General features: G+C 37.4%; 1 protein-coding gene across 1 annotated transcript; it reads left to right on the forward strand.

Moving 5' to 3' along the window:
- Positions 1 to 5,780: 5,780 nt before the first annotated feature.
- LOC121417839 (MAM and LDL-receptor class A domain-containing protein 1-like) lies at positions 5,781 to 23,573 on the forward strand. The gene is made up of 12 exons (XM_041611570.1): positions 5,781 to 5,915; positions 6,644 to 6,782; positions 9,037 to 9,174; positions 11,597 to 11,818; positions 13,821 to 13,964; positions 15,333 to 15,592; positions 16,057 to 16,141; positions 16,923 to 17,072; positions 19,100 to 19,251; positions 21,660 to 21,858; positions 22,534 to 22,674; positions 23,557 to 23,573. Exons 1-12 carry the CDS (start codon positions 5,781 to 5,783, stop codon positions 23,571 to 23,573), a joined length of 1,782 nt encoding a protein of 593 aa, XP_041467504.1.
- Positions 23,574 to 23,829: the final 256 nt, after the last annotated feature.

Genomic DNA, 23,829 nt, shown 5'->3' on the forward strand with positions numbered 1-23,829 from the left:
CTTATATAGCACTTAATACTTTGTCAGAAGTCTTTAAGCGCTCTACAGTATGCAGCATAATTACCCTGGCTTTAGCAGTGCAGCTGTTACGCGCGCTGCGTTTCAATGAATAAATTCCTGTCAGGTACCAATTTACCTTACCTGGGTTGAGTGCAGCACATTGTGGGTACCTGATCGAATTATTATTTCCAAGGTAACGAAATGGGAGAGAGAGAGAGAGAGAGATATATATAAAAAAATAAAAAATGTTTATTGCAGATATTCACAAGTGGAGCCCATTTCATAAAAAAACCCAGCTATTATATCTTTGTAGTTATGGTAACTCCCATAGGAGTCTTAATTGTGATAGGAAGCTGAGCCCAATTATAATTGAAGTTCCCGTAATGACAATATTGACCTTCCTTGTACGTCTTTATGAAACGGGCCCATAATTGCAATAGTGGAGACATATTAGATGGCATGCAGTCAGGGATCCATCATCTCTCCTTTTCTACTTGCATTAATATTTAACTGTTTTCTTTATACACTGTAGGCTGTCATTGAGGGTAAGATGGGAGCGGGAGACACCGGTGGATTAACAATAGATGATGTTGAATTCAGGACAGGACCTTGTGATCCGAAAGGTAACTCTCTGTCGACATTATGTTTATATTATGTTAATTATCAAAATAAAATAGAACTGTCAGCCTCCGATATTACCAAAGGCTGCATAAATATACAATCGAACTTCGTAATTGTAACAATATTGTGACCTACAAATCTTAACTAAAGACACATGTTTTCCATCAAACTGGAAAATGTATGACTAATTGGAGAGCTAGCGCCTTTGAATATTTGTTTACAGATAAAGGGCGCAATACAAATGATGTTCGTCATCATCATCGTTATCATTCATTGCATGCTTTGAAATTTAGACTAAGATGAACTAAAGATGAATGCATGCCAAAAATACTTGAATACTGAGTTTTGTGTGTGTGTGGTATAATTCCACTGGCTACAAGGGACCAGAGCCGTCGATCCGGGGGGGGGGGGTAAACATATCTACCCCATACACACACAATATCAGAAATCTAGATTGAGATACACAACCCGTTCTTTATTTAAAATCGTGCTCAAAATGTCCGCTTTTAAGATTGGAATATAAAAGTTTTCAGCTCGCCCTTCGCGCTCGCATCATTTATGTAGCAAAAATCCATACTAATCATAATTGAATAGGTATAAGTAGGAATAAGTAGAATGTTTTCAGCTCTAAACCTGAAAATAAATCCTTAGCAGGCGCGTACGCAGGATTTTTGAAAGGGGGGGGGGTTTCGAGCTGATTTTTTTTTTAAATCTCTCGCCCAGTCTCTAAAGAGTGATGAGAAGGGGGGGGGGTGTTAATTTTTTTTCTTTTTTTTCAGCGCTGCAAATAAGACAATAACATTTAAGTGGGGATGGGTATGTAACCGTGCGGTCATGACCCGCGAGCGAGCAGAAATGTTCTCGTTTTTGCGTTGAAAACATAACCTTTTTGTCAATAGTTTGTTGGTATCATAGTCGATGCTAGATGTCCATCGGATCGTAGCACTCATGATATGGCCAACCGCGTAGCCAGGATTTCTTTTTGGAGGGGGCGGTAAATGCACGCGAAGCGTGCCAACACTTAAAGAGCGCGCGAAGCGCGCTCCCTTGGGGATGGGTGGAGGGAGGGGGAGTTTCCCCCTCCCGCGCGAAGCGCGAAGCTTTTAGTGTTTCATAAATTAAAATGAAAAGGAGCCGTTTCTCTTGTCTCTAGTACCTCCAATTCGGTTGACTATATTGCGATTTTGAACCTTGTTTTCAAAACTAATTGTAAACGCACAAAAGAGGTATACAATGGAGGAAGTTAAAATGATAATAACTCCGCGCGAAGCGCGGAAGCTAAAGTGATTTATCAATTTTTCTTGCCGTGAAAAAGGTCCCGAGAAAAGGGTATTCTCAAAGATATATTGAAACTTTCTTTGGAAAGATCAGATTTGATTACAAACAATTTAGCATCAGTGCATATTTTTAACTCGCAAAACAGAGGAGAAGATTGGTAGAGGAAGATATTCCTCCCCGCGATGAGCAATGAAACTCTGAAATTTCAAAGGGCGGACGTTTCATCAAATGTAGATATCTGTAATACCCAATCGTCTCTAATTCAATTGATTTTCTAAGATTATTGAACTTCATTACCAGGAAAATAGTGCGCATAAAGTTGAAACTTCTGTGATTTATTGAAATTATCTATCTATATAATAAAGGATGATTATTTTTTTTGACTTATCCTGAAGCGCTTCATTTTGAATATAAAGAAACTTAAGTGTCATTCAAAATTTCAAACTGAGGGCGCAAAACAGGACAGGAGATGAATGTATACAGGGAAATGACATGAATTTTAATACAATTTGATAAAAAATATTGTACTTTTTTATTTAATACGACACGAATTCCATACCTTCCTCTTTTTAAATTAGGAACCTGTTTGCCCCCAAATTATGGTTGTTTATAGTAATGAGCTGAAAAGCGGGAGAAGCTGACTTTATGGAGGTGACGGCAGAAACTGATATAAAGATTTTACCCGCTCGGAGCCGACCAGACCAGAAGTTGCGCGATCAATTGAAAAAAAAGATAACTTCATACATTTACTTCGGCCTAACCTTACTCAAATTCATGCCCTAATGTATACAATTTTAACTTTAACTGGCAAGAAGCACATAGCTGAGGTGGAAAAACAGGGTTAGAGAAAAGGTGGGGAAACAATGGAGAACTTCAATATTGTCATTTAACCGCGCGCAGCGCGGAAGCAAAATTCATATATGAATTTAAAGCAAGAAGAGTGAAGGAGTTTCTCTTTTGAGAAAAAAATAAAGAATAAATAGAAAAAACACAAAGCTACCTTTCTTCCCTTTCCTTCCTTCCCTTTTCCTTTTCTCCTCTCCTTTTTTCCCTTCTTTTTTTTCTTTTTGGGGACGTTTGGGGGGGGGGGGGCGACCGCCCCCCTGGCTACGCGCCTGGATATGGCCTTGATCAGAACACTAGAAACTTGAGAAATGTCATGAATAATTACGAGCGAGCGGAGCAAGCGAGCCGAAATGTTTGCGTTTTTCCGTCAAAACATACAATTCTTCTCAATAGCTTGTTGGTAATGATTACATATTAGTTGATGATACATGTCCTTCTGCTCGTAAGTCTCATGATATGGCCTTGATCAAGAGACTAGAAACTTAAGAAATTTCATAAATGATTACGAGCGAGCGGAGTGAGCGAGCCGAAATTTTCGCGTTTTCCCGTCAAAACATACATTTCTTGTCAATAGTTTGTTAGTAAATCAAGTATTAGTCGATGCTACATGTCCTTCTATTCGTAACACTCATAATACGGCCTTGAACAGGAGACTAGAAACTTATGGAATTTCATAAATTATTACGAGCGAGCGGAGCGAGCTAACCGACATTTTAGCGTTTTCCGTCACTTTGGTTTTCATATTGTTAAAACATATTTTGTAAGAAAACGTATGTCTTTGTTTTGGTTCACTTGTATTCATAAGTATACATCATGATAATCATGTATGGCCTTGTTAATGGCGATACCGTGATCATGTCGGCGACATGCCTAAATAAGAGATATAATAAAATGGAAAGAGCGAAGCGAGCGGAAATTTTTTCTGTGTTTTTCGTCGGAAACATGAGATTCTGTTCATTATTGCTGTCATATACATTATTTTGTAGGGAACTGTCCGTAACCAGACCAAGGAGTTATCAGGCTCTTGCCCGATAACTCCTTGACCAGACCGACCTCTGGGGAGACAAGCAAAAAAAAAGGAAACGAAAGGGGGGGGGGTTGAACCCGAACCCCCCCCCTTGCGTACGCGCCTGCTTCTTAGACTTGAAATAATCATTTGTTGGATATATATCTTGTTCTTCATTAAAAAGCGTCTATTAAACTCATTTTTTTCAGATCGAAAATGAGGTCAAAATGTAATTTGTGTTTTCTTGAAAATGTATACTTTTGCATGCGCACATGCGTGCTAAGTCCCTTCTTGAATGAAGCGGACGAAATTATCTCTTCCAGTTGAAAAGTCAACTTGGAAAGATAAAAACTTATAACGCATCTCGCCGATATGTAACCATTTTATAAGTCGACTTTGCAAGATAAAGGATCTCGCCATTTTTACATAATACTATGGTCTGTCTGGCAATATAACGTATCACCATGCCAACGTGCATTTTTTATGGTCGAATTGGCAAGACAAAATATATCGTTGATAGAATGTGATACGTTGCTTCGCAAAGTCGACATTGGACAACTAAAAACGGGTACAACAATGATTAGGGAAGAATGAAACTGATGAATATTCAAGTCATGCATTGGCCAATGGTGAAAGATAACTAAAAGGTCAAGTCCACCCCAGTAAAATGCTGACTTGAATAAATAGAGAAAAATCAAACAAGCATAGTGCTGAAAATTTCATCAAAATTGGATGTAAATTTTGGATGTTGTGCTGCACTCGACCCAGGTGAGGTGAATGGGTACCCGGCAGGATCAATTCCTTGAATGCATGAGCGCTGAGAGGCAGCTCGAGCTAAAGCCGGGGTAATAATAATAACAATGCGCCTCGGAATAGAAAATTTCTAGATAGATGGCGCTATATAAATGCCTATTATTATTATTATTATTAAAAAAAGAAAGTTATGACATTTAAGTTTCGCTGATTTTCATAAAAAACAGTGATATGCACAAATAGGTGAGTCAGTCGATGACGTCTATCACTCTCTATTTCTTTTTTTCTGTTTTGTTTTTTTATTGTTTGAAAAATACAATATTTCGTTTCTTATAGATTTGACAATAAGGACCAACTTGACTGAATCATATAGTATTGAACAATGCTATTTCGACATATTCAGGAAGGAAATAATCGTTGTATCACTTGCCAATGAGGAGAAAATTATAACATTTCATATGCTATATAATAAAATACAAAGGAAATAGTTAGTGGGTAAAATAATATTCTCTTCATTTGCATACCAGCCAAGATGTGCATATAATTGTTTTGTGAAATTAAGCATAAGTTTAAAATGTCATAACTTTCTTATTTTACATCCGATTTCGATGAAATTTTCAGTGTTATGCTTGTTGGATTTTTCCCTTTTTATTTAAATGATTTTTTTGTTGGGGTGGACTTGTCCTGTAAGTAAAAACACACAAAAGGATTTAACCTTTTTTAGCCGTATCGTACTTCAGCAGTTTGCTCGCAGAGTTATCTACATGTAACTCACTGAGTTTATATAACTGCTCGGTGAATTCAACAATACCTCATTTTTGTGTTGTTGGCAGCTAGTGCATAATTTTATGTCCTGACAAAGCAAGATTCTGTCCTTTATTGATATTTTGTTTAAAACATTCTACACACTTTCCAATCTTAAGAATGAATACCTACGCCCTTTTTCCGGGAACAAAAATACACAATCATCTGTTTCCGGAGAAAAGACGCTAGTTTTCGGAGAAAGACCACACCGCGAAAGTCGACATGCAACATGTTATAAGTCATTTTGACAAAACAACATTAGTCTCTATGTCAACATAATTTTTTCGATAGTCTACGGCACATCAGCATAATAAGGTTATTAAGTCGGCATGCAAGATAGAGTATATGACCTCTCGTTCACTCAATGGCATTTTAAAGGTTCCGAAGCAAGCCGAACGCAATGAACAATCCAATTATATTTGATACATTAACTCGTTTTTTTTTCGCTTTGCAGGTCACTGCAATTTTGATCATGACATGTGTTCTTGGAGGAACGCTGCTGATGATGGTATTGACGATGATGAGATTGCTTGGAGACGAGCTTCAGGAAGTACTGAATCAACAGGCACAGGCCCGACCAATGATCACACCCGAGGAACAAAAGAAGGTAAGCCAGCTGGTCACTCTTACCGCGTTTACACGCTGCATCGGCTCGCTCGTCAGACCGCGAGCCAATGCAGAATCCACTTTTTTGTTGTGTGCAAACGCAATGAACTTGCATCGACTCTCGGTGCGGAATCGGCAATCTGCACCACCAAGGTTTTCATTATTTTTTTCAATTTATTATTTTTCATTTTCAACAGAAGAACAAAGTAATGTGATCAAAATAGTAACAATGAACTTATACAGATAAAATAAATTCAGGCAAGTACAGTATTTGATATTTATCTATAAAACGAAGCAAAACAGAATATATATAAGCAAATATCATAACCATTTTAAAATAAAAATTCTGTGAAAATAGAGGGATCCACTAAAAAGCAGTGCTTGTATTGTATGGACCCCTCTAAATAATTATTTTAGAATTGCCTACGAAGACAGACAAGTTTACAAAACAGAGAACAGCAGAACAAAGAACAAGAAACAATCAAACAATTGAAGCACACACAAAGGATATGAAAATAAAAATGAAAAGAGATAAAGAAAGATAACAGAGATAATACAGCAGGATAATTATACAAAAAAAAATAAGTTAAGGAGGCATGAAAAGGTAGTAGGTTCAGAACCGTGAGCTAATGCAGAATCGGCTATTTTTCTACCTGTAAACAGAAAGCCGATTCTGCATCTGAAATTGACTTGCATTTCATTTTCTTTCCATTATGACGTACTTGTAAGGGCACGGATCTGGACAGCGTTGTCTTTATGACGTATAATGTTGGTGCGCGGATCATTTCAGGTTTTGCAACGCGAGCCGATTCTGCACCGCGAGCTGCGACAGCGTTTCGATTCCCACTTGGTGCGCTAGTGCCCTTTGGTAAGGCATTATCCTCAGGAAGGGGTGGTATTCTGAGGTCATTTTATCTTTAAAATATTTTATTTTATCTCTTAAAATGAAATTGGTATTCTGAGATGAGATTTTATCTCTCAGATAAAATTTTAGATTTTATCTTGTGTATAAATTTTATCTTGCGTATCTACAAATGATACGCAACAGAACAATGCCTGCGTACACATACCCATCGCGTATCTCGCCATTGCAACGCAGATGATGTGCTTGCGCCCATGTTACTTTGAAGAAAAGATAAAATAAACTTAAAAGAGGTTAGAGGCTATTTTATCTCTGCGTCGTTGATTTCACCAGTATTCATTATGAAAAATACGAGACATTTGGCTTCCTCCTGCTCGTACGCACGGGCGTCCGTCGATATAACACATTATATTTTTATGAAAATATGCACCCTTTTTCTTAAAAGTTGATGGAGAGGGGGAAAAATTAATCGTCTCAAGTCGGGGTATTCAGTAATGAGTACAGGAGAAACTATATTTCACTGATTTTTATGATTCATTCCATTTGATTAACTCATCTATTCGTGTTTTGGGGCTAATCTTTCCCTTACGCATTGCTTTTTGGCAGAAGTTCTATGGAAAATGCACCTTTTTCACACAAACTTTGAGACACTCTGTATTCATTCCCCCATTGCTCGAGAATGAACGGGCAGTTAACGACGGGGTGAAAGATTTATTGAAGAATGGAGTGTATATTTCACGAAAATGAAAGCCATTACCCCATTGGATGTTAGATCAATACGTGTTTTTTAGATGAAGTTAGTTGTCGAATAGGCTCTCCTGGCATTTGAGGTCTCTATCGGTGACGTCACTCAGGATCGTCATGCCTGAACCATTGGCCGGGCAGGGGTCGCAATGGTAGTATGATTTATGCATAATGCACTCGATATATACAATAATCTTGTCCTCCCGTTTAAATGAATGTGAAACTCATATAATTTTCACCAGAGCATTCAACAGGAGTACTGTAGTACACATTTCTTTGTTATAAGTGAATTAAAGTCCCTCCAGTGAGTTTGATCACCCCTATTTAGAAAATGTATCACCCCTAAGTTGTAACACAGTCAGCTGTTTGCACTCAGGGTCACTCCGTGACCTGTGTGTGCGTTCAAGAGTTGTACACGATTTTCTGTCTCATTTAGGCAGAAATCTTTCATAATGCTAGGTAAATTAACCCCAAATGGTGACATGAAAATGATGAAAATTATATACTTATTGAGAATAACACCTTAACGTTGTTCCTGTACAATCAGAGAGTATTTCATAAGACTTTTCTTTACTATTATTGTCTTTGAAATGATGTTTGAAAAGATGCGATATAGACTTCGAAAAAAGATGAGAGTATTGTCCCTTTTGTTAAAAAGAAATCTCCGTAAAGACGCGCAAGCGTATAGTGCAAGCGTATTTGAAGTCAATAAATTGACGCAATCTGGCCCCTTTGCCACACCTCCTGGCGGAATGGATTTTAATTGGTTGAGTGATATGAGAGAGCTATAAAAGCGTGTTTCTAATTGGGTATTGATTAAAATATAGGTGTGTCTTACAGAGATAAAGATAAAATGGTTCTCAGGATACCAATTCGGAGAGATTTTAAGGGTATTTTATCTCACTGATTTTAACGGAGATAAAATATTTTATCTTATCTGAGATAAAATGGATCTCAGAATACCACCCCAGGTCCTTCGGATAGGACCTTAAGCCGTCGGTCATCTGTTTGGTTGCTTAAAAACATTCATGCTTTCTTAGCAATCAGGTAAACACATCACCACCAATCATATAGGCCAATACATCGCATTATCGTGTACTTATTAGCGGTGCCTATACTTCAAATATCTAATATTCTACAATTAGGGTTTTGAAGGTTTTAAGGATAATCATTGAAGTTTAATTACAAGATGTATGATTTTATGTTCTTATTTAAGCAAATAGTATTTGTAAATGATATTCATTCAAGGATATTCAACAAATTCGAAATATTATACTTTAATAAATGACGTGAATATTTACGTGGTACGGATTTAAGTATCTAGTAATGTTCCAATATCTAAGAAATAGTGATATCACCATGTTCAAAATTACATACTTAAGGAAATTCCAACTATTTTTTTTTTAATTTATCATGAATCCAAAGCTACAACCCGTATAATACGGTTTGGCTCTTAAACGTTGTAACTGACTCATCGTTCATTTCGATTTATCGATCCTTTTCTATATCGCTGTAGGATTTTATATGTACGTTGACGGCACGTTCACCTTTCCTTGGAGCATATCTACATTGTATAGCGAGATATTTGACAAGATGACCGCTGGCAGTGGTTGCTTCTCATTCTGGTATCATTGGCTAAAATCAACTGTCGTCAGTAAGAACTGAACATTTTACCAATTTATATTGTATTTTTAATTCATTTATTTTGTGGCCAAGAAATGATCACTAAAAATGGTAAATCATTTCAATCTGAAGAATTCTTGGTTATTTTTTTTTAAGTTATTTGATCTTTGATTCTATATAATTAAATAGAAGTATGATGGTGGGCCCCAAGTCTGCGCACCTAACAATTTGAGTTAAAATTTAACATGAATTTCTTCTTATTTCACAATATCTTTAAGTTGATAATGTTCCTTACATCATAATGAGTTAGTGTGCCAAATATCTCATAAAAATTTGAAAGAAATATATGATTTTCTTAGATAAAACCTCGGGCATTCATTTTCAGATTGAAAAAAAAAATGGTACCCCATGTCTGCGCACTCATTCACTTTGCACACGATTCGGGAATTTTGATGACAAAAGGCTGCATTTTGAGACCGTCACATGAAATGCCCTGAATTCATTATTTTTCCACCATTTTGAGTCGGATTTTTTTATGAATACCTGTCTATGCATTAAATGTGCAAAGTTTGTGTTCGTTGCGTATATTCTTTTACTAGAATCGCGCAGATATGCGGGTGCGCAGACTTGGGAGACCGCGCAGACATGGGGGAACTGACCATACCAGTAGTGGCAGTAAACACTGATTTCATGAGAAAGTCTGTAAAACCGGGCTTAATTGTCAGCATATCGTCGAGGATCTAGATCTGGTACAGTTACATAAACTGAACTTTGTGAAATCTTGAAATCTACGCTGAAAAAATGTTCACACTGAAGATCACCAACACATATAGGCACACGTGGGACAGTGTATTATTATTGCTGGAATAAAGACCCGACGGAAGTGACCGAATCCGCGCTTATTTTGCTGATTTCTCAGCAATTACACAAATTCTTCCAGAATCCTTTGGCACATATTTTTTATTCATACAAACAGACACTTGGGTGGTCATTATATTAGATTCTGTAAAAAATCATTTTGAGATCGTTACCAAAACTGGAATTTATCTTTAATCACATGTCCGCGAAAAATAACAAACAGGTTTGAAAGTCTTTACCCTTTTCTCCCTCTGTCTATATCCCCTTCCCCTACACGCAAGCATGTGCATTCGCACACATTCTCTCCCGTTTCACCATAGAACTGCGTTCCACGGAGACAAAATACGTTTAATGAAATTGGATTGAAATATGTAATTATGCTATTCCCAATGAAATATTGAGATGAAGGGAATTTGAAAAGGTTTTAAGACGGGTACGATGTGGGATGGGTCGACCATTTCCCTTATACTTATATGTCCACTGTCTGCCTCCTAGTCCGTTTGTTCCCTCGATATAAATTTTTTAAAACGCAAATCCTAGTGGATCATTTTGAAGATTTTACCTTAAATGTCGTTATCTAACAATCTGTCTTCATTTAGATGTGTATATAATCATTCGCCAGTTTAATCCATTCAGACTATATGGAGTTTGTGTGCTCTCCAACAGGTCTGATGTCAATTAAGATAAATGTTTAGATCTTGTTAGAAATCGAGATGATGACCCATTTATAATAATAATGATTACGGTATATTTACCCAGGGTTGCCTATTCAGTTCCGAAAACTCTCCCAGCGGGCCCTGCTATTATAATTTCCCAGGCTTTATCACGGCTACCTTGATCGGGTGCTCGAGCATTCGATGAATTTCTTCCTACCGGGTAACCATTCACCTCACCTGGGTCGAGTACAGCACAATGTGGATAATTTTTTTGCTGAAGGAAATTGCGCCATGGCTGGGAGTCGAACCCAAGACCCTATGTTTCAAAGTAACAGTAATTTCTAGTAACGATCTCAAAATGAGCTCGAAGAGAATCCAATAAAATGACCCCACGTGTTTTTATATATAAATACAATTATATGCCAAATGGATGTGGGAAAAAAGTAATTGGTGAGTAATTACCAAAGTATGCACAAAATTCTTTAAAAAAGTGTCGGGTATTTTTACAAAACAATATGGCTGTGGAAAAAAGTAATTGCTGAGAAATTATCAAAATAAATTCGGAATACTTAAAAATGTGTCGGGTATTTTTCCAAAACAATACTACTACGCGGTCCAAAATATCCCTTTTTTGTGTTTATCAGATTTATTGGTTTACAGCCAAAATTGTACAAATATAAGATTATATCAATGTATCAAAATTAGATCTATGGTAATATGGTGACATTTAACCTTGACTTTAAAGACTTTATCATGAAACTACTTTATATTACCTGTTACTTTACGAACAGCTTTAAAAGAACACCCCGCTGACTATTTTACCATGGGGTGAGAATCTTTTCTGGCAAAAAAAAACAGTTACAAGATTGATTTTATTGACTGTAAAGGTCAGAAAATGGCAGTGATTGGCATATTGAATTTCTTTGTGTTCCATTCCAGCAACGCCCCCGCTCACAGTATATCTCCGCCAGTACTCCCCACCAACAGTTCATGATCCTCAGGTTATGTTTGAAGCGAGCGGCGAAAGTAGTGAATTCTGGAGAAGAGGTCAGTTTGACGTTGAATCGCCAACCGATTTCCAGATTTTGTTCCAAGCAAGCTTGCCTAGCACTGATGACTTTGCTATAGACGATACAGTTCTCACCACATCACCATGCGAAGGTAACTCAGGATTCAATCAGTAGTAGTAGTAGTAGTAGTAGTAGTAGTAGTAGTAGTAGTAGTGGTAGTAGTAGTAGTAGTAGTAGTAGTAGTGGTAGTGGTAGTAGTAGTAGTAGTAGTAGTAGTAGTAGTAGTGGTAGTAGTAGTAGTAGTAGTAGTAGTAGTAGTAGTGGTAGTAGTGGTAGTAGTGGTAATAGTGGTAGTAGTAGTAGTGGTAGTGGTAGTAGTAATAGTAGTAGTAGTAGTAGTAGTAGTAGTAGTAGTAGTAGTAGTAGTAGTAGTAGTAGTAGTAATGGTGGTAGTAGTAGTAGTAGTAGTAGTAGTAGTAGTAGTAGTAGTAGTAGTAGTAGTAGTAGTGGTAGTAGTGGTAGTAGTGGTAGTGGTAGTAGTAATAGTAGTAGTAGTAGTAGTAGTAGTAGTAGTAGTAGTAGTAGTAGTAGTAGTAGTAGTAGTGGTAGTGGTAGTGGTAGTAGTAGTAGTAGTAGTAGTAGTAGTAGTAGTAGTAGTAGTAGTAGTAGTAGTGGTAGTAGTAGTAGTAGTAGTAGTAGTGGTAGTAGTAGTAGTAGTAGTAGTAGTAGTAGTAGTAGTAGTAGTAGTAGTAGTAGTAGTAATAGTGGTAGTAGTAGTAGTAGTAGTAGTAGTAGTAGTAGTGGTAGTAGTGGTAGTAGTAGTAGTAGTAGTGATAGTAGTGGTAGTAGTAGTAGTAGTAGTAGTAGTAGTAGTAGTAGTAGTAGTAGTAGTAGTAGTAGTAGTAGTGGTAGTAGTAGTAGTAGTAGTAGTAGTAGTAGTAGTAGTAGTAGTAGTAGTAGTAGTAGTGGTAGTGGTAGTAGTAGTAGTAGTAGTAGTAGTAGTAGTAGTAGTAGTGGTAGTAGTAGTAGTAGTAGTAGTGGTAGTAGTAGCAGCAGTAGTAGTAGTAGTAGTAGTAGTAGTAGTAGTAGTAGTAGTAGTAGTAGTAGTAGTAGTAGTAGTAACAGTGGTGGGAGAAGGGGGAGTGTAGAAGCAGGAGTATATAGCAATAATAGTAGAAGTAGCAGCAGCAGCAGCAGTAGTAATAGTAGTAATATTAGTACTAGTAGCAGAAGTGTTACAGTACCATTAGTAGTAGACGGAGTAGTAATCAGTACTGGCAGTACTAGTAGTAATAATCATAAGTCAAATTATATGGTTGTAGTAGTAGTGTAGTAGTAGTAGTAGTAGTAGTATTAGTAGTAGTAGTAGTAGTAGTAGATATACGAGGAGGAGTAAGAATGGAAATAAAAGTCGCAACGGAGATAGTACTCGAAACAATTGCAAGGGCAGTGGCGTTAGAAGTAGAAGTAGTAGCAGCAGTAGTAGTATTATTAGTATTTTGAGTAGAAGTATATTAGCAGTAGAAGTAGATGTAAGTAGGACTATATGCATATATAGAGAGAGCGAGGGGGGTATGTGCGCGTATTTTGTAGACAGACCTACTCAACGGTTTCAGTCAGGGTGACAATTTGGCACCCTATCTATTACATCCTAAGACTTTCATTAGATTATTTAAGAAGAAAATAAATGGAGATCAAACCTATGTAAACAAATAGGGGCCAACACAGACATTTGACTGATTTAAATTATGCTGATGATAATAGCATCGCCTACTGCTCTGTTGAAGGATGGTCAAGAACTACACGTACTCCTTGCAGTATACGTGATAGAGGATGCTCTGCAAAGTTTGACTTCTACTTAAATTCCTCAAATTCCTCAGAGTACATGAAATTCAACGAAAACCGTGCCTCAATACTGACAAGGAAAGGAGCCAAGAAGTGGATGATTTAGGTTCATACATGTGCGACTCAAGAAAATACTTTCTAGGAATGTTCTTACATGGAATAGATTAAATAAGCTGCATTTGATTTTGAAGGAAATATTTCTCTGTCAAAAATAAATATCACTGATAAGGACATGTATGAAAAACTATCCTTTGTTATGCTGGTTAAAAAACGATTATTTATTATTATTTTGTTATCTTTGTTGGCAGAGCCTAATTTGTGGGACTGTACGTTCGAGGACGGTGAATGTGGATATACACAAGTTGATGATGATGAATTTGACTGGTCACCTAAAAGTGGAGACACCTCATCAAGTCTTACAGGGCCCTCCTTTGACCACACACTAGGAACATGTACGTATTCTTCTTTCCGTACATGTGGCACAATACGTAACAACTTTAGCATACACTTTTCAGACACTTTCTGCAACGTTCAGAATCTATTGGAATTACCGTCACGTCCTATGAATAGATTAGTGGTCATTGTTGATAGTTTGAGGACGGTGTCGGCACTTCGTCCTAAGATTTGGACCACACAAAAAACAAATATTTCGTTTGTCCAGAGTCACGAACAACAATGTTGGATCGAATCATTGATTTTCGACAAATGCTGCTTTATTATGAAGGGCTCTTGAAAAAAAAATCTGCGCGGTAAAAAGCGATTCCGAAATGATTATTAAGATGACTTATTGTCTAATAGGTCATGTATGTAGGCATGCCGTGTGGACACCGTGAAACAAACTTTATGACCCTGTATTCTGTTCAGCAATGATGTCACCTTTGTTTAATTATTTGTTCGAGGGGTGGGGATGACATGGATAGTGAGACTAAAGAAGTTAGTGAATGAAGTAAAGTGATGACATCATCACTTATTGTTTTAATTATAACTTTATTATGGGGCACCTAGTAAATGATCTTCCAGTAAATCAAATGAGTTAAATCCGTAAATTTGTATTTTTTTCCCAATGACAGTTTGTTAATTGCAACCCTCAAATCCACCAACAAATTAATTTTACGATTTGTGTTGAACTTGAAAGAGTCCATCGTAAGCTTGAAACATACATGTATATCGTGCCAAATTGATCACTAATAAGCCACGCGAGTTCGAAGTAAGATGAAATTTGGTGAAGATTCAAGCAATAAGGAGAACCAGGGTTACAGCTACTGTATTTAAGGTACATGTAGAAAAAGTTCGGCGGGATCTGGAAACAATAATGAGATCCAAGATTTCAAGTTTCGGTTAAATCAAACATGAAAGATGAAATTGCCAAACAGTCTGAACGAATAGGTTTCAAAGAATATATTTCATCCTGTGTTGTCAGTACTTTTTATGTATTTCACTTTACAGTTTTGTTTTTATTTTGTACAGTCTGAAGAATGACAACTATTCCTTCAGATGAGCTTAATTGCATTGTTCCTCGTCTTTTTCAAAGACCAACTTGCTAATTTGGGGATTTGCAGGGAACCTTCTAAAGCAACATATTGTCAATTTGGGATGGCTAATTACATATATTTTGTAAAGAATTTGTTACATTTTTTACCATTCGCAATACTTTCGGCTTACATTAAAAGTCCCTGACGACATAGGCCTATCTCCTCACAAAATCAAATGGCTGCATACGGCGATGCAACATAACGATTCGACCAATGTAACCGTTAAACAGATCTTGCGTACCTAGAGCTTGACTATCAGATAATATTGAATCTGTTTCATGCTTTCAGCGAAAGGATATTACATGTATTTGGAAACGTCACAAGGACAGACAGGGAACAGCGCTAGACTTGCTAGCACCTTTGCACCTCCGGGAAAATACTGCATTAGTTTCTGGTTCCACATGTTTGGCCAGACGATTGGATCTCTAAACGTATACCTTCAAAGGAACGAGTCGGCTCTGGACCTGCCGGTCTGGACCAGAACCAGTTCTAGTGGAAATCGCTGGATGGAAGCATATGTCGATGTGGTGGACATTTATACATTTCGGGTAGGTGACCTTTGCTACATGTGCTGCCACAATCTAGGGATAAGGTTGATAGGCCTACTACTGCACCCCTGTACTTTGTTTAACGTTCAGATAAGACCAAGTATCGTCAGATACTGTCCATAAATTGTATATTGTTCTAAAATCAGTATACCTTTACTTTTGGTTTTTTTCACATCCGACGTGGTCCGATCTTTCTCTGTCGACAGTTCGCCGCCTACTAACCATTTGTTCTAATATCTATATTCTCGGACTCCAGTTCGTCTATTCGACTGGGAATAATTTCTGCAGTATCTTTCTTCATTAGAACAGAAGAAAAGAGCCTAGTTAAGATAAGAAACAGATCATTCAAATGCTATTTTGACATCTTTGACTTCCAGTAATTTTAACACAGAGTTAGAGCATGAACTAAGTTACCCCTGAATTCATTATAATGAGCGTTTTATGGTCACCACTTTTGTCCTAAGGTCGTTTACGAAGCAGTCCGTGGGAGTAGTTTTACTGGAGACATAGCAATCGATGACGTTGGTATGACGGAAGGTGAATGTCCAGGTAAGTCAATCCATGGTGATTGCAAGTCCGGTGTTGGCCTTGGTGTTGTTTTTGAAAGTTTGATTGCTTCCCCTAGGACCAAAGCCTATTCAGAGTTTGTAAAGTGATTTAAGTCACATTATTGACATCTTAACAACTAGTGAGTGACTTTTCGGGACCATCTTCGTTTTATTCTTGATGTAATAATATTATTGTGTGAAAATTGGCCTGACACCATTTCAAAAAGTTCGACACTGAAATTGAAATCTATTTAATCCATCTATTTTCATTTTTCATTATAACAAAATCGAAGCGAATTTAACCTTTAATTACATCAATCGCTTGTTAAGTTTTTACACAAAACAGAGTTTGAAACTGGCACAAGTCTTGTCATTTTTTTAATCATTTACTGATTAAAGTCAATCAGTAAAAAAAAAAACAATCACCGATGTAGTTCCCCTTTCCGCGCACTTTGCGATTTGGCCAGGAATATCAGGTAAATTCACATATTCATTTTTATAAAGGAATTTCGTGTCAAAATATGACAAAGAAAAGGTGAGACGAAATATAATGGCATAGCTTATCTGGAAAAAAAATCGCTTGCTCGCAACTTTTAACATTAGGCGGTATATCTAGCCCCTCAATTTGTTGTTGGCCTATTACTACGCCACTGTAGTTAAGTCATTTTTTCTTTGTTTTAAGATAGTGCCCTTTTTACTTGTGCCCCCCCCCCACTTTCAACTTTGCTCCGCCGCCCTTGATGTAATCATTATTTTTTATCTTTGCTTTATGCGTTTACCAGGGACTCAGGCGTGTGATTTTCAACACGATGATATATGCGGGTATCAACAGGAACTAAGCAGGGATGATTTTGATTGGAAACAAGGCTCTGGAAGTACCCTCTCAGCAGGAACAGGTCCAACAACAGATCATACGTATGGGACTACATACGGTAAGATACATATAAACATATAACAAAGTAAACATAATATTACATTTCACATGAATATCAAATCTTATCATCATAACTAATTGTAAAATTTCTCTTTAAATTTTCTTAGAATTCAATCCCTACAATCTTGTGTTAGTATTATACTTTATTTTAGAATTCATTGTATCTTGATAAATGTTTAAGTTACAAATTGATGTATTTGATCCAAAATCGATTTCAATATTTTTGTTCACATTTTTGTTGCCAGTGACACAGTTGATCTCATGCAACGTCCATCATTTTTTGTCTCACCTGCGAAGCAGAGTGAGACTATAGGCGCCGCTTTTCCGACGGCGGCGGCGACGGCGGCGGCGGCGGCGGCGTCAACATCAAATCTTAACCTGAGGTTAAGTTTTTGAAATGACATCATAACTTAGAAAGTATATGGACCTAGTTCATGAAACTTGGCCATAAGGTTAATCAAGTATTACTGAACATCCTATTAGAGTTTCATGTCACATGACCAAGGTCAAAGGTCATTTAGGGTCAATGAACTTAGACCATGTTGGAGGAATCAACATTGAAATCTTAACCTGAGGTTAAGTTTTTGAAATGTCATCATAACTTAGAAAAGATATGGACCTAGTTCATGAAACTTGGACATAAGGTTAATCAAGTATCACTGAACATCCTGCATGAGTTTCACGTCACATGACCAAGGTCAAAGGTCATTTAGGGTCAATGAACTTTGGCCGAATTGGGGATATCTGTTGAATTCCCATCATAACTTTGAAAGTTTATGGATCTGATTCATGAAACTTGGACATAATAGTAATCAAGCATCACTGAATATTTTGTGCAAGTTTCAGGTCTGATGATTAAGGTCAAAGGTCATTTAGGGTCAATGAACTTTGGCCGAATCAGGGGTATCTGTTGAATTACCATCATAACTTTGAAAGTTTATTAGTCTAGTTCATTAAACTTGGACATATGAGTAATCAGATATCACTGAACATCCTGTGCGCGTTTCAGGTCACATGACCAAGGTCAAAGGTCAATGAACTTTGGCCGAATTGGGTGTATCAGTTGAATTACCATCAAAACTTTGAAAGTTTATGGATCTGATTCATGAAACTTGTACATAAGAGTAATCAAGTATCACTGAACATTCTGTGCGAGTTTCAGGTCACATGATCAAGGTCAAAGGTCATGTAAGGTCAATGAACTTTGGCCATGTTGGGGTTTTTTGTTGAATAACCATCATATCTCTGTAAGTTTATTGGTCTAGTTCATAAAAAGTGGACATAAGAGTAACCATGTATCACTGAACATCTTGTGCGAGTTCGAGTAGTATTCAAAGTCAGCACTGCTGCTATATTGAACCGCGTGATGCAGGTGAGACGGCCAGAGGCATTCCACTTGTTATAAGTAGCTGTCATAAACTATTGCTACTCCACTGAATAATTTAAGCCATTATGTATTGTTTGAAGTCATCATTTGATTACTGTTACATTTATCGTTATCTTATATACATGAAGGGAAAAACCTTCTTCTTCTTCTTCTTCTGCTAATGTGTTGCACTTGATAGCTATAAATAATAATAAAAAAAATAGAGCTGAGCTCGGAGAAAGTTACAGAAAAACTTGACAAGGACGAAAACAGAGAACGTTACAAAGAACAAGGACACACAGGTTACTAGACAAGACAAGGAAGACAAAACAAGACATAACAGAAAGAAATAAGGAATGAAGACCCGTCAATCATATTGCGGTTCACGATTGCGACGTTTAAGTATGACGTAAAATATTTTGATTGAATTGATCGTATGCCAGTGAAACAGAAAATAGTAGACGGGTCCTTTGTAAGGGTATACAAGGAGGTAATATGTCATTTCATTGGTCATACATTTCAAGTCTCCTTTACCGAATCTCTCATCTTGGGAAAGATAAAGAAACCATGAGCAATTTGATACCTCAGCGGATGCTGTTGGCTGAATTTTATTGTTTTTGACATTTTTGTTTTAATTACTGTTTTGTTTCCCCTTGCAGGCAAGTACGTGTACATTGATTCATCTGAACAGAATCCAAGCGATAGGGCGCAGCTGTATACCAAGATAACTGATCCAGATCCAAGCGGGTTTGCGTGTTGGAAATTCTATTACCACATGAATGGTGTTGGCGTTGATACACTACGAATTCTGGTTAGCTTCAATCCATTTTTAAATAGATAATTAGGCAAAGTCTGCCCCCCCCCCCAAAAAAAAAATGTCCTTTATCTTTTGGTCGTTTTTCTTTTTTTTTTCTTTTTAACGGTAATGATTAAATATCTGGCTGAAATTAGTAATGTTTTTATAATTATTTTGATATCACTATTCTTATTGCTATCATTTAGTGGTTGAAGTAATATAAGGGGGAGGGGTTTTTGTTGTTATCAAAGTTTTTTTCTCATTGTTATTATCAGTTTAAATGTTATACTATGCTTAGCTTTGCTGTACTGTTTATCTCCGTCTACTGCTTAAGGGTAAAGCCCACCTCAGAAAAATGTTGATTTGAATCAAATGAGAAAAATCTGACAAGCACAAATCTGAAAATTTAATCCAAAACAGATGTAAAATAAGAAAGTTTTGACATTTCAAAGTTTCACTTATTTTAACAAAATAGTTATATGAACGAGCTAGTTACATCCAAATGAGAGAGTCGATGATGTCACTCACTCACTATTTCTTTTGTTTTTTTATTGTTTGAATTATACAACATTTCAATTTTTAGGAATTTGACAATTAGGGCCTCTTTGCCTGAAGCACAAAATGCTAAAATAATGGAATTCCACGTGTACTGGAATGCTCTTCACACCGCAAAACTGCAGGTCAAGAGGTGTATCACCAAGGCTAAATGTGAATATTTCACTGATGCTCTAGCTGACTGTACCCCTAAAACTGCCTTTCATGTACTGAGCAAGCTACTAAACACCAATGAAATTACTCTCCCAGTACATGATTCTCCAGGAGAATTAATTCTGCTAAATCGTCTCCAGGACGACATTTGAGTTGGAGGAATTGCCCTTGAACTTGTGAAATCTTATCTGGAGAATCGAAGTAGCCGCGTTCTTGTGTCGGGTCAGTTTTCCAGACCACATACATTGCACTACGGCATTCCGCAAGGTTCCGTCATCGGGCCACTGTTGTTTACACTCTATGTTCGTCCAATTGGAGATATCCTTCGATCTCATGATGTTTCCTTCCACATGTATGCAGATGACATTCAGATCTACACCATGTTTGTTCCAACGGATCCAGTGGCAGTTGATACTGCTATTCACAAACTTAGCTGCTGTATCACTGAAATCCATGACTGGATGAAGGCAAACAAGCTCAAACTCAATGATGCAAAGACTGAATTCTTTGTCTCTGCTTCGCCACATCATTTATCATCTGATCTCATGAAGGATGTCTGACTGACAATTAACGAGAAATCTTTCCAGCCTTGTAAGTCTGTTCGCAATGTTGGTATAACATTTGAGCCTTCTGCAAATCTCAGCCATCACGTCACCTTGGTCTGCAGAAACGTCAAGTTTCATCTTCGTAACCTCTGGAGAGTGAGACGTTTTATTGACAAGCAAACATGTCATGCTGCTGTCAGGGCTCTTGTTCTTTCCAGACTGGACTACTGAAATAGTCTCTTCAGCGTTCTTAGCCAGAAGGACTTAGACCGACTTCAGAGACTACAGAACTCTGCCGCTAGGCTTGTCTTCTCTGCTCCACTTCGGACTCACACAGAACCTCTCCGACTGGAACTCCATTGGTTGCCTGTGAGACAGAGGATAGCCTTCAAAATTTTGCTGCTAGTCTTCAAGTCGCTCAACCACAGAAGCCCGGAGTACATCGATAACATTCTCATTCGTCGTTCTCAAGTCCGTACTACTCGTTCATCTTCGTCAATCTGGCTCACTCAACGCCTTTCCAAGAGAAGTGCGGGTGAAACGTCCTTTCCTGTGATTGCTGCCAAAATATGGAATCACCTACCAGCTGCAGTGAAGATGGCCTCCTCTGTTGAACAATTCAAGAAGGCCATTAAATCCCATCTATTCTGCTAAGTGGACAATTAATTGCATGGAGTAGACCGATCATTCCGAGGTGTAAAGCAGTTGTTTTAGTGGCCAAAACAAATATGGAGTAGTGTGTGTGCAGCGCTTTGTAACCGAAAGGAAAAGGCGCTATATCAAATGACTTTTGGATTGGATTGGATACAGGGAGGAATGAAACTTCATTTCACATAACAATGAAGAGAAAATACAAATATTTCATATTTCATATAATAAAATACAAAAGAAATAGTGAGTGAGTGATGTCATCAGTTCCTCATTTGCATACCGACCGAGATGTGCATATATCTGTTTGGTGAAATGAAGCGAAACTTAAAAATGTGTTATGCTTGTTGAATTTTTCTCTTTTTATTCAAATCAAGTTTTTGTTAGGGTGGACTTGTCCTTTAAAAGCGGGGATACTATGGATTTTTCTCTTCTTACTGTGTTCGATATTTTCTTCAGTTATATTTTACTCTTCACCTACTGTTATTTTTTTCGTCTATTCATATTTCTGTATCATTCTAGTCTGACATTGATGGAACACAAACTGAACTATTAACTTTGGTTGGTAACCGTGGAAACAAATGGTTTTCAACACACGCTGAAGTTGAGGCTTTATCAAGATATCGTGTAGTATTCGAAGCATCAGTAGGCAACACCAAAGAAACAGGGGATATAGCAATCGATGATGTTGATTTCCGAGGTGGCGTCTGCGGTCATGAATGTAAGTTTTTATGTAATGTGCATGCATGTGTCTTAGATAGTCCACGGGTTTGATTCATAAATTAGCGATGACGTCACACAGTGGCCCAAGATGAATTGTTAAAAACAAATTTTTGGGAGTATTTCATTTCATGTCTATTTCGAACAATAAAATATATATTTTTCCATTGTCACGTTTATAATAATAATAATTAGACTTATATCGCGCCTAATCCACCCTGTAGAGTGCTCAAGGCGCTTTTTAGGAAATTATAGAAGAAATTAAGAAGAATTGAACAGAAATGTTTGAGGTAATTTTTGAAAGTTTCAGAAGTCAAGCACTGTTTGATGTTATGAGGGAGGCTATTCCATAGCTTCAAGGATGAGTAAACAAATGATCTTTCACCCTAGGTTTTGGAAATTTTCGGGGTAACAAGAGGATTGGAAAGGGAGGAACATATGGATCTTGAAGGGGTATAACTTTTGATCAGTGAAATAAGGTACTTGGGAGATGAGCCATGAACACAATGGAAAGTTAACAACAAAATCTTGAACATAATACGCTGTTTTACAGGGAGCCAATGTAAGGATCTTAAAATAGGAGTAATGTGAGGGCGCCTGGTGGATAGAGAAACAATGTACAAACATTATATACAATGTACAATCATTCAACGTGTATAATCTTATTTTGTTTCAGTGTCATGCACCTTTGAGAGTGATCTTTGTCTCTGGGAAAATGTTGCTTACGGGGACAGTTCAGACTGGCAACGGATCTCTGGGTTGACGGTTACAAGTACTACAGGGCCCAACGTTGACCATACTACTGCGACAGAATCAGGTACGTTTAATTGGTTTACATTATCACCGTAAAAAGGTGCCGTGGTCGAGTGGTCTAAAACACCTCACTAGACATGAGAAGGTCCGGGGTTCGATCCCCGGCCACGGCACGTAGGCCTGGGAGCAAGGCAGGTTATAATTACCAATGCTCGTTCATCCTATATAATAATAATAATAGTGTATATTTGTAAAGCGCACACACCGTCAGTAGACGCTCATCGCGCTAGCCGAGCAACAGTTCTCTTTTACAATGTGAATATTAGATTTTATAGAAATTTATATAAATACCACACAAGTACAATGTAAGAATAATAATTTCCTTTCTGCTTCATTCACCCCAACCCATCCATCAGCCCATATTATGCTATATTATGAATATAATGCTCTGTGCATTCTTGTGAACTGTGTGTGCACTTGGTCCATGTTAAGAAAAACAATACAGAGAAAATCTATGTAATCTACGCATCAAAAAGTAAGATAACATACTTGTATACTACAATATTAACGAAAATAATGTAAACTTTTAAGATGATGAAGAGGAAGATATGAAAACATAACTAGACAAAGAAATACAGTAAAGAGAACTAGATCTAAAGAACTAGCCAACCGGTGTGTTGGCTCAGTTGGTAGAGCGTCCGTCTCACAACCGGTAGGTCGGGGGTTCAAACCCCGGCCGCGTCAGACCAAAAGACGTTAAAAGATGGGAGTTGCTGCTACCCTGTTTGGCGTTCAACTATTAAAGGGATAAAGCCTCGTCGATCTGGTGCTGCACAGCGGCTGCCGGGCCCATGATCAATTGGGCAAATCAAATTTTCAGAGTATTTCATTTCATGTCTATTTCGAACAATAAATTATGGATTTTCATTTTCATCAACAAAAACAGATCAAGGAGCGAGATGAATATTGATAAGAACAAAAGCGCTCTTAATTATTTACAAAAAACAAGAACAAGATGAAACTAAAAATGATGAGGAGGAAGAGGAAACGAGAGAATGGGGGAGAAAACAACTAGAAGAAGATGAAAAAAAGAGAAAGTAAAGGCAGGAGAAGCAGGAATGGATAAAGCGGACAGTAGGAAGAAGCTGAAGAAATAGAAGAAAAACTGGAGAAATCGAAAAACGATCAGATTAAAGCGTGCGTATGACTCTTTCGTTAC

This window comes from Lytechinus variegatus, chromosome 6 (assembly GCF_018143015.1).
Source record: "Lytechinus variegatus isolate NC3 chromosome 6, Lvar_3.0, whole genome shotgun sequence".
NCBI classification, from domain to species: domain Eukaryota; kingdom Metazoa; phylum Echinodermata; class Echinoidea; order Temnopleuroida; family Toxopneustidae; genus Lytechinus; species Lytechinus variegatus.